The 12,373-nt window shown below is 42.1% G+C and overlaps 1 protein-coding gene across 3 annotated transcripts in view; it reads left to right on the top strand.

The window, feature by feature from the left end:
* Positions 1–3,768: 3,768 nt before the first annotated feature.
* LOC117357479 (gamma-aminobutyric acid receptor subunit rho-2-like) overlaps positions 3,769–12,373 on the top strand; it is a 52,034-nt gene continuing 43,429 nt past the window's right edge. For all 3 annotated transcript variants that reach the window (XM_033938143.1, XM_033938142.1, XM_033938144.1), the window contains exons 1-2: positions 3,769–3,914; positions 9,161–9,267. In XM_033938143.1, the coding sequence (XP_033794034.1) occupies positions 3,811–3,914; positions 9,161–9,267 (211 nt within the window). In that variant the 5' untranslated portion in view covers positions 3,769–3,810. The remainder of the gene's footprint in view (positions 3,915–9,160; positions 9,268–12,373) is intronic.

Here is a 12,373-nt window from a genome sequence, read left to right as displayed (position 1 = left end):
TAAATTTTGTAATATCATGTGGCACACTCGGAATTTGCCAGTGTCTCTCCTGCTCTCCGCACCTCCCCACTGGTGTAATTTCAGGGTTAACAAGCTCAGGGCCCCATCTGGAGGGCCTCTGTGCATGCGCCAACATCAGCATGATGATGTCACACATGTGCATGACATCTTCATGTCAACATCTGCGCATGCACAGACTTCAGCCGTGGCCCAGAGTTTGGTGTGCCGTGGCTTGGAAAAGACACTGGTGTAAGGACTTTTCCTCCAGGAATTTGTCCAAACCTTTTTTATCCTCAGCTATACTGACTGCTTTTACCACATCCTCTGTAAAAGAGCTTAACTACATACATAATACATTTTAAAATATTTTCTCCATTTTGTTTTAAATGCATGACTTAGAAATTTCATGGTTTATCCTGATTTTTTTGTACTTTTGAAAGAATAAACAGTCGATTTGCGCTTACTTATTCCACTCTACACAAAAGATTTTATAGACCTCTATCATATCTATTTAGTCTTTCCTCGTATAAGTTGCTCCTTCCCCTTAATCATTTTGGTCTCCCCTAATTATTTTTTTGAGCTGTGGTGACCAGAACTGCACACAGTACTCAAGGTGTGGCCGCACCAAGGAGTGATACAGAGACATTATAAGTTTTGTTTTATCTCTAATCCTTCCCTTACAATTGCTAACATTCTGTTTGCATTTTTGGCTGCTACTGTACACCGAGCAGAATATTTCAACATGTCCAGGTTGACACCTTATTTATTTATTTAAAATATTTTTAATCTGCCTTTATCCAAGGCAGCTCATAGTATTATATACATATTTCAGGATTTGCACAACATAAAGATCCCATACGTCAGCAAAAATTATAAGATTGTACCATCTCAACCTATAAATTGCATTTCAATCGCAAATTTACTACATTACTTCAATAAAGCAGCACAAATCTAACAACCTGCAAAAAATATGATATTCAGAAAGTAAAGTATTAACTCAAGAAGCAGAATATTAGCTTAAAAAAGCTTGAACAAATGGGTTTTAAGCAACTTTCTAAATTGCAATAGATTTCTACAAAACCGTAAGGTACCAGGCAATGCATTCCACATAAATGGTTCAGCTGTAGAGAAACATGAATTTTTGGTCTGTACATATCTATTACCCCTTGATGTATCTAACAACCAACAATTCTGTGACCTCAGGGTCCTTGATGGAGTATACAGTGTTAGGCATTTTGCTAAATAATTTGGCAGGATGTCATAAACACCTTGTTGGACAAGTTTCAAAACTTTGGATACAAAACAAAATCGGCAACCTACACAATCTTTTTAAAATAGGTGTAATGTGTTTGTATCGAGATACTCCAGCCAGTAACCAGGCAGCTGAGTTTTGTTTCATTCCTAATCCGCCTAGTGGCTGGGCCGGCCCTACAGATGATGGTGGGAGGTAGACAGCTGGTAGTTTATTCTGTATGACCTGCTCTGCTGGGACAGGACGGCAGGAGACTGGACAATGCCTTGTACCTTGGAATAACTAAGACACAGTACAGAGCATTACGTTGCGCAAAACGCAGCAGCCAGATTGATAGCAGGAATGTCAAAATATGTTCATATTTCACCCTACCTCCAACACATTGGCTTCCAGTTGTTTTCAGAATTCAGAACAAAGCAGTAATGATTTGTCAATTCTTGTATGGCATTGTACCTGAATTATTTAGAGTAAGATGACTAATTATTCACCGAATAGATCTCTGCGTTCTGAAAACTCAGCTCTATTAAAAACAAATGTCAATCCAAATGATGTTGAGACCAGCACAATGATCTTCTGCTGTGCAGGGATTAAATTGTGGAACTCACTCGTGAGTCAATTACAAAAATGTGGGGGAAAAAGGCAATTTCAGGAAATTACTCAAAACAGTTATTTGTAAATGCCTTTTTCTAGATATTGAACCCTCATGACTGCTGACTTTTCAGAAATTTTTCATGGTTGTTTCTAGAAGCCTTCTCTGGCTTTCATCCTTTCACTGCTGATTTTCTGAGGATTATTTGTTTATGCTTGTCTGATTTTGTTTGTTTTATGTAAACTGTTTAGGTTTTAAACGGTATAGAAATTTTTTAAATAAATATTTGATTCATTTTCTATCCCGTTTTCCCCAAAAAACTCAGAACAAATTACAGGTTAAAAATACATAAAATGCAGTTAACAGATTACAATATGACATAATTACAGTATAAGTTTACGATAAAAGGTTGTGTCCTAATTCAACACATACTAGGGGTCTAATATTAATAAACATAATATATAGTTTTTCCAGGATACAATTTGCCCTAGTTATCCTTAACGGTGCAAGTTTTTTCCAATACAAGATTTTATCCTAACTTGACACACACTAGGGGCTCCTTTTACGAAGGCACGTTAGGGCCTTACCGCGCGGAATAGCGTGCGCTAAATTGCCCCGCGCACTAGCAGCTACTGCCTCCTTTTGAGCAGGCGGTAGATATTCGGCTAGCGTGCACTATAGCGCGTGCTAATCCGATTCGTGCGCTAAAACGCTTAGCGCACCTTCGTAAAAGGAGCCCTAGGGATCTAATACCAATATACATAATGTACTTTTACAGGGTAAATTTGCCATAGTATTGGAAGATTTTTCAATACCAGTTTTATCCTAAGGTGACACCTACCGCGATCTAGTACCAATATACATTTCTTTTTAATCCATCAGTCATGGGCAGGGGAGTTAGGTGACGAGGTATGTTTTTATTGCTTTCCGAAAGCTGAGGAGTCCTTCAAGGGATTACATTACATTACATTAGTGATTTCTATTCCGCTTGTACCTTGCGGTTCTGATCAGTGAAGGGAATCGATTCCAGTGGCTCAGTATGAAATGGGAGTAGGACTGTTTTTTGGCGGTTTGCAGTTGTCGGGCACGGCCAGAGGGCATTTTGAGGCGTATTTCATCCTGGGAGCGACCTGTTTGGCACTTATGGTGGAAGCTTGGCCATCACGTATATAAGCAGACTTCAACTTTGTTGATCTAGCTCAGATGGTCCATCTACAGTGGAAAACATTATTTTATTTGTATTAAAGGCAGTTAAATTTTCTGGTCTCTGGAAAATAAAAAAAAGTCCCAAAACAAAAACCTTGATTCTAATATTTTTTTGCCAGCCTCTTCATCCCTGGTCCACATTCCAAAATATCCCAAGAGACTGGTGTTGAAAAATCTACTCCCCTGATGGGTAAAACTCTCAAACAAGTGCACTTAGTAGATGGATTTATGCCCAAATCAGCTCCTGCAATAAATTAGGAAGTCATAGTTTTGTTTTGTTTTTAAAAAAAATCTTTATTCATTTTCCAAGCCAAAAATAAGTGCAACATATTATACAATCATATGCACTATAATAGCACCTACATTCAATCAAATTGTAATCTATGACAAAATAATTATACCCCCCCATCTTCATGTTCAAAAATTGCACTCAAATGAAAGATTAAAAATATTTCCACCCCTCCCCCCCCCACCCTGGACATGCATGATCAAGGGGCAAAGTCAACAACAATCACTCTGCAATATTTTGGCAATGGCTCCCAAGTATCCAGAAACTCATAGTTGGTTATCTAGCACCTTGAAGGAGACGTTCTTCAGTGCTTCCTGGAAAGGCCTTGTATGCGAAAAAGCTGGCCTCCGGGGCTCTTAAGTAGCAGCCTTAGGCCAGCGCCAATCACAGAGAAGGGCAGCAAAGGCTTAGGCAGAGCCAGATCCCCAGCACAGAGATGCAGCAGAGGAGACTTGGCCGGGCTGGGAGAAGAGCATGCCTCGTTTGGCCCAGCTGCTTGGGGGGCTCTGCTGCCTGATCCTGGTCGCGGGGAGCAGAACACACAGGGCTCCCCAGCTGGAGATGCACCAGGAGGCCAGGTAAGGCCTTAACTTGAGCCGGTCCTGGGCTCCAGTTCAGTCCGCTCGCCGTTGCCTTCCTTGCAATTCACCCTCTTTCCAAATTCTGGCCAAAAGATCAGAAGTTCCTGCAAACCAGACTGGAGCTCGTTGGGCACTTAGCACCCTAGAAGAATCCGGTTGAGTTGATGAGATTGTGTACAGGGCCAATGATCTTCCTCCATTGAAGCCACATGGATCTAACTCTGCAGGACACAAAATCGGGGTGGGGGAGCTCTTTAGTGTCCTTCCCCTATTCTGATTTCTGAAGGTTGCTTCTCTTCCAACCCTGTACTCAGAGGTACCTATTGTTTATCGTTTATTTCCTAGACCAGGGGTGCAGGGCAGGATTAATTAGTCGAGGGCCCCTAGGTACCCAAGTACACTGGGCCCCCCTGCCGCGCCCCACCCCACCATGCGCCCAGGCGGAAACAGGAAGCTGCGTCAGAGGGAAGCTTTGGGCAAGCAGCACCGTTTGCACAATTACAGTTCCCGTTGCCTTTCTTACCTTCGTTGCTTGCTTGTCTTACTTTCCGTCAATGGGGGGGGGCCCGTATTGACGATCGGAGGGGGGGGGCCCGCGTTGTCGATCAATGCTGGAGGGGCCCATTGCCGTTTAGAAAAAACAATGTTGATGCCCTCCTTCATCGGGCCCCCCCTGACCATTTTGGACCCTAGGCACATGCCTACTTGGCTTATTGGTTAATCCTGCCCTGCAGGGGTGTCAAAATCCCTCCTCGAGGGCCGCAATCCAGTCGAGTTTTCAAGATTTCCCCAATGAATATGCATGAGATCTATTAGCATACAATGAAAGCAGTGCAGGCAAATAGATCTCATGCATATTCATTGCGGAAATCCTGAAAACCCGACTGGATCGTGGCCCTCGAGGAGGGACTTTGACACCCCTGCCCTAGACCTTCTTTTTTTTTCTGACGCACAGAACTAAGCGTTTTTTACTCTTAAAACATGCAAAAAGAAAAGAGCCATGGGCCATCTTTGGTGCTTTTGGAAGCCCTTCTGATGTAAGACCTACCCACCACAAAATCTTATAATTCGCTGGGACCCCGGGATCTTTCTTTTGCATAAACCTATTCCAATGTTCTTCTACATTTCAAACAGCCCTTGTGCTAGCCAGTTGCTGGAAACAAACAGCATGCTTACCCCTCTCAGAATGGTTATCTGCTTGGCACATTTGTACAATGTAGACTCTTGTAGAGAATGATATGGGGGGGGGAGAAATTTTTCCCCTTCCCTGCGGGAACTCATTTTCCCTGTCCCTGTGAGTTTTGTTGTCATCCCTGTCCCTGCCCCATTCCTGTAAGCTCTGCTTTAACCGCACAAGCCTCGAACACTTATGATTTTAAAGTGTTTGAGGCTTGTGCAGATGAGGACGGAGCTCAGGCATTGGTGGAATGAGGCATTATGACATCACAATCTGAGCTCTAGAATGTTGCTACTTAGGATTTTAAAGTGTTTGAGGCTTGTGCAGATGAGGACGGAGCTTAGGCATTGGTGGAATGAGGCATTATGACATCACAACCTGAGCTCTAGAATGTTGCTACTTAGGATTTTAAAGTGTTTGAGGCTTGCGCAGATGAGGACAGAGTTTGAAGGAATGGGGCAGGAACAGGACAGGAAAATGAGTTCCCACAGGGATAGGGAAAAATCTGTCCCCGTGTCATTATCTAATACAATGGAAGGATTGACAGCTGAACGTGGAGCGGCACTGCCGAAGCGGGAGAAAGTATGAGGATCTTTTCTCAGTAACAGTCGACAGTGGGAAAAACCCTCTGGATTCTGTGTAAACGGCCCCTAGATATCTCCTGACGTGTTATTTGTCGAGATTCATTCGGCAATGTTGTTTCTCTCCTCCAAAAGGAAATTTTAAAATTTGTTTCTTCTCTCTCTCTCTCTTTTCTTTTTTTTTTCTCTTTAATGGTCATGCTAGTTTTTTGTAGGTGAGTCTTCAATAACTAGTTTTGGGTTGTTTTTTTTTATAAATCTTTATTCATTTTGAATCTTACATCAAGTGTACAAACATCAAAACAATAAGATTAAATATATCACTTGACAATCTTTCTAATTTATCTTATAATAGATAAAATTACCTCCCTCCCCTCCCACCATTCCCTCTATTATTTTCCCAATATGAACAATAATATATAAAACCTCCCCCTTCCCAACATTAGACGGTGTATATTTCAATAGAAAATGGTATCTACTCATTACAATAAGAAGTTAATGGCTCCCAAATTTTATTAAAATTATTAAAATTTCCCTTGTTGTATAGCTATTGTTCTTGCCATTTTATAGATGTGATATAATGAGTTCCACCAAAAATTATAATTGAGTCTACTGTGATTTTTCCAATTATTTGTGATATGCTGAATGGCGACATAAAAATGGAAACAATGGGAGATCTTAGGCTGCTTATGGGTCTTATCCAAATGACTGAATAATGTGGTAGGATACTCTGAGGGCTGGTTTTACTGTTTAACTTCTTTTGCCATTCTGTGCTATCGGTTCATTTTGATTGCAGAGCTGTGTGTTATTGTGCCTGTTTTGCTCTCAATAAATGCTTTCCTAAAAATGTATTTGTAAAAAGGACAAATATATTCACATGAAACAACCAACTGACTGCTGAATGGCCCACTCCCAGCTCCCGCAAAGTTCATCCAAAGTCCTATTAAACGAGTTGGGGCAGCTTCCTTCAAGGGCTACACACTCAGGGTTACATTCTCAAAACTTTAAACCAATGGGCCGCCGTTGCAGCCGTTATTGTAGCAATTTCAAAAAGGCGAGTCATTCTCCAAAAACACGCATGCAAATGAGGTTGGTGGAGAGTAGCAAAGGTTTGCTGAATTTGCATATGCTCATCACTGGTGATAGCGATCGGCACATGTGCAGAATAAATGCACAACCCCTCCAAAAAAAAAAACCCAAAATGGAAGATCAGCAGAAGGGATGCCCACTCCCTCCCCCCATCAGCAATATCACATTTCAAGCAATTCCCCCCCCATGACAGTGGAAGAGATGCCTACTCCCTCCCACTGCCAAGTAATGCTCCTCCTGGTGCCTCCCTCCAGCGGGAGGGGTGCCCACTCCCGCTGCCAATCAGTGCCTCCCCCACCCAGCAGCAGGAGAGATGCCTACTTCTTCCCACTAACAAAAAACGCCCCTCCCCAATATCCCCTTCCAGCGGGAGAGATGCCCACTCTCTCCTGCTGCCAAGCAATTCCCCCCAATGCACACACCCTGGCAGTGGGAAAAATGTCCACTTCCTCCCACCATCAAGCAATGCCCCCAATACCCTCCTCCTACAGGAGAGATGCCCAATCCCTCCTGCCACCATGTAACCCCCCCATGACATTCCCCCCCTCCCCGGCAGCAGGAGAGATGCCCACTCCCTCCCCCTGCATTTTCCACTTTTATCATTCTGTATTTTTCTAACAGAATTTTTAAAAAGTGGAAATTCACTGGACTAAGCATATAGCTCTCTGATGGAGACTGCCCCAACTTTGTTGGTTGGGCTGAGAACTTTTCAGCGGCCCCTTGTATTTAGTGACTTTGTGGCATCATCTGTACATGCTCAGATGCCCACCAGATGCGGCCAGAGCTCGTTGGGGTTTTCCAAAACCCAGACAAACTGCTGGGTTTTAGAAAGTCTGTCTGGGACCCCGGACAGTCCACTAAAAAGCGAACATGTCCAGGATCTCCCAGACATCTGCTAACCCTTAATTTATGTTACTGCGGCCAGGAACATCACACATGGCAAGCCTTTCCTCTCCCTGCATCTTATAGTGTGAGAAATGAGCTCCTCCCACACCTTTTTAGACGTTTCTGTTGTACTACAGAGGGGGGTGAGCTACTAGAGCCAGTTCTGCGGTGTCTGGAAGGTGCTGATCACCCCTAAAATTGATCAAGCTCCTTCACTGTGTCCAGGGAGGGCTGACATCTATTCTGTGTAATACCCTCAATCATTTTGAAATGTTGGTGCCTAGGGGTGGGGCAGAAATTTCCCAGGTGCGTGGGCCCTGGCAGCGCCATTCTTCAAAATGACATCACCTGCTGCAAGATAGCCGTGAACAGTTATGCCTGCAATTGACATGGTGTAAGTGACCATGGCTACATATTGGTGGGTATCTCCCTCTCTGTTCCTGTATTCTAAAACAGCATGTGGCTGGACAAGGACTAAGGGACACTCAATGGAGCTACTACATAATAAATTTAAAACAAATCAGAGGAAACTATTTCTTCACATAATTAAATTCTGGAATTTGTTGCCAGAGAATGTGGTGAAAGCAGCTTAGCAGGGTTTAAAAAAAAGGTTTGGATAATTTCCTAAAAGGAAAGTCTATAAGCCATTATTAAGGTGGACTTGGGAAAATCCACTGCTTATTCCTAGGATAAGCAACATAAAATCTGTTTTACTCTTTTGGGATCTTGCCAGATTTATTTATTCATTTTTTAAATTATTTATATACCGCTTATTTCCTAAGTGGTTTACATTCAGGTATTTTATCATATTTCCCTATCTGTGCCAGTGGGCTCAATATCTAGTGTACCTGGGGCAATGAGGGGATTAAGTGTCTTGCCCTGGGTCACAGGGAGCAGTGATGGATTTGAACCCACAACCTCGGGATGCTGAGGTTGCAGCTCTAAGCCCTGCTCCACCCACTTGTGACCTGGGGTGGCCACTGTTGGAAACAGTATATGGGCTTGATGTTTCCTTTGGTCCGTCCCTGTATGCTTATGTTAGTACAACTGGCACATTTTTTTCTGGTCCTCGTTTCATGGTCGTACAGAACAGGAGAGTCACTTCCACGAGCCAATCACAAGCAGTGGAGATGTCCAAAGAGAACAGGTGAGCTAATGTGTTTCACCACTTTGCTTTATTCACTCACTGACTCGACATGTACATGTTTCGGCCCAACCGGCCTGCATCTAGGAATCTAATGCTTTGCTGAAACACCGATAGGGTTTATCAACTCAAGGACTTGGCCCGCTATATTTGATACACGTGTGTGAGCTTATAAAGTATTCCGCTGAAGTACCTCAAGCTGGAATCATCTGCGATCATGGAAACTTTAGAACAAACACATTAGCTCACCTGGGGGGTTTTTTTTGGGGACATCTTCCACTGTTTGTTTGTATACTCATTTCATGGTGCCAAATTCAGCGACCTTTACAGAATTGGTGAAAAAATGTTCTGTAATTTCTCTTTGCAGTCCTCTTTATAAGAAGAATCATGACATGACCAAGAGCCGAGGGGGGAAAAGTGATCAGCTGCTTAAAGTCGATGACCATGATTTTACTATGAGGCCGGCTTTTGGAGGTACAGTTGGAAGGGATTTTTAAAAAAAATTTTGTGGAGGTTTTTAATTTTTTTTTTTTTATCTCTTTGGGAAAATTATTTAATAATGTTATGATATTTCTGTCAAGAATCTTAGAATCACTTTAGGAAACTTGACACATTTTCTCCTGGATGCTGTATAGGCCATCAAAATCTGGGCACAGATCCTAGATCTGCATGCAGGCTGATTAATGAAATATTACTACTACTATTACGTATCATTTTTATAGCGCTGTACTTGTAATAGACGGTCCCTGCTCAATAGAGCTTACAATCTAATCAAAACAGACAAATGAGACAAATAGGAGTTAGGGAATTTCTCACAGAGGAAATGATGAAACATTTAAAAAATGTGTCTCAGTGAATTAACAATCAATAGTTGTTAATTGGCTGTCATTTGGGTTTGCCCCAAACGGATCTGCCCCGCACCTTATTCCATGCCTCAAAAGGGGGAGGGGCATGGGCAGATCAAGGCATTTCCAGAAATTAGGCATGATGTCATAGACTAGGGTCATTTATGCACCCTACTGCCGGGTTCCGCATCCAAACTGAGGCACGAGATCCATGCTAAAATAGTATTCCATGAGGTGGACCATTATCCCTCAAGACACCCACCTCTTGGTGTCCAGGATTATACAAGCAGCCAAACATAGACCTGCAAGAAGACCAAGGGCTGGAAGAGCCCCCGTCTCACAAGGGCCACACGAACAGACTCCATGAGTTATACAGTGCAGTTAGTTACACTTTTGGGGGGGTTTATATAGTCTGCAAAGGCAGAACCAAATAATGGCCCAGCAATTGACTCCTCGCAAGCCTGAGAGACAGCAACTGGATTACAGTACACCGACAACACGCGGGTGGGCTCTGTGCTGGTCTAAAGGGACTAAAGGAAAGCAAATTAGCAGGTAAGATCTAATTTCCTCTTCCATAGCATCCCTCTAGACCAGCACCGATGGACAGTACCAAAGCATCCTTTTCAGGATTCCAGTTTAGTACAGATCTTTCCAGCTTTTAAACATCGGGATGGTTGAGGGGTCCAAGGTCACACTTGGGACATTTTTGAGGGGTGGGTCTGTGGGCCCACTTAGTCCACCAGTAAAGTTTTTGGGGGTTTTAAAAAAATATGCTTTATTGATTTTCCAACTATCAACAGTGCAATAAATAAGTAGATGTACATATAATAATTCAAGAAATGCACATTCATCTTGCAGAAATACATAAGCAATAATTTTTACCCCTCCCGCCCACCCAAGAAAAACACAAATACATAAATTACTTCAATAGCCTTTCCCAAGTTAAATTAATGGTATATCCACCCCCTTCCCACCCCCCACCTCCCTCCGGACATGTATACTCAAAGGGCAGAAACTAAAATCAATAGTCACTCCTTACATAATTTTGTCAATGGCTCACAGACATCCTTAAATTTCCTATAATGTCCCTTTTGTAGTGCATTCAAACATTCCAGTTTAAAAGTGTGGCATAAAGATTTCCATCAGAAATTATGATTTAACCAGCCCCAGTTTTTCCAGTTCTTCAAAATAAGTTGTATGGCAATTCCTGTCATGATAAAGAGAAGTTTGTTGTTATGGGAAGTTATTGGGCTTTTAGCTATCAATATCGTGCCAAATAGCACTACATCATATGTCAATTTCAATGGAGTTTTCTATTAATTTGACCCCAAATGGATCGTCATAATCTAAGTATCAAGGGACAAAAGAAGAACAGATGATCCAGTGTCCCTATATCGAGATGACAATGCCAGCATCTATTTGACTTAGAACTATCTAACTTTTGTAATCTAACCGGGGTCCAAAAACATCTATGCAACAAAAAAAAACAACCAAGTTTGCCTCATAGATGCTGACGCTGTACATCTCATCCTCCAAGCCCAAATCCGTGGCCATTGAGACGCAGAAATCTGCTGCTTAGTCTCAATGCTCCAAATGTCTTTAAGACCAGTTTTTGGTTTCTTATTCAAAAATTCAGATATTAATTTATAGCATTTGGCTGCCTGATGCCCCAGGAAATGTAATGTAATTTATTTCTTATATACCGCTACATATATATATATATATATATATATATATATATACTGTCTGGAAGCACAGGCCCAGCAAGCTACACTGAGTTTTTAAGTTTTTCCATTCAGGAAACCCCTTCTGAATGGCCTGCTTCAACTGCAACCCCTTATAACTTTGAGATTTAGCCATACCAAATGATTGCTGCAGTCGTGAAAAGTCAAGCAGTTTTCCATCTGATACTACATCATCCAGAGTATGTATGTCCGCCTGCAACCAATGCTTCCAGAGGATCTTAGACTCGCCAATTTGAATCTTGGAGTTCAGCCATAGGGACTGACACGTGGACTTATAAATCAGAATAGGGATTAAATTATTAATAAATTTTAATGTCTGCCACGTGTCTAATAAAATTTTATTGTCCTTATACATTCTAGGTAACTTGATTCTTAAAATGTGACACAATCTCAATGGAGACAGGAGTTGCCATTCCAACCTTAAGCAGTCCAGATTTTCCATGAGCTCAGGGAGGATCCAGAACATACCCTGACACAGTATATAGGCCTAATGGTACCTATAAAAATTGGGGAAATTTACCCCACCCGCCGCAATTGGTTTTTGTAAAGATACTAAAGCAATTCGAGCAGCTTTATCCAGCCAAATAGATTTGGTGAGAATACTATTCAATTTCTTATAAAAAAAGACCCCTGAAAATAAACTGGCAACATACCCATTTGGCAAAATCATTATTTTAACCGTTTGGACTCTCCCACACCAGTAAACTTTTTTAGGGCTCGGGGTAGGGTATTTGAGGGCCCACTTGGGCCACCAGGGATCTTGCATTTAATGAAATGTGGCACATCAGATCACCCATTTGCTGTCATGATACATCTTTAATCCAGCCCTGAGCTGGTGTAAAGATGCAGCACAGGGAGAAGAATCAAAAGTTTGTTATATTTTAATATGTTTTCTTACCTCAGGAGTCATTTATAGGGCCCACTTCATTACCCTTCCCTTCCCTTGTTTAAAGGCGGACTGAAAATCCACCTTTTTGATAAAGCCTTCAA

The sequence above is a fragment of the Geotrypetes seraphini genome, chromosome 3 (assembly GCF_902459505.1).
Source record: "Geotrypetes seraphini chromosome 3, aGeoSer1.1, whole genome shotgun sequence".
NCBI classification, from domain to species: Eukaryota; Metazoa; Chordata; class Amphibia; order Gymnophiona; family Dermophiidae; genus Geotrypetes; species Geotrypetes seraphini.
Note: the sequence above shows the minus strand (reverse complement) of the source record. Positions and strands in the feature narration are given on the sequence as shown.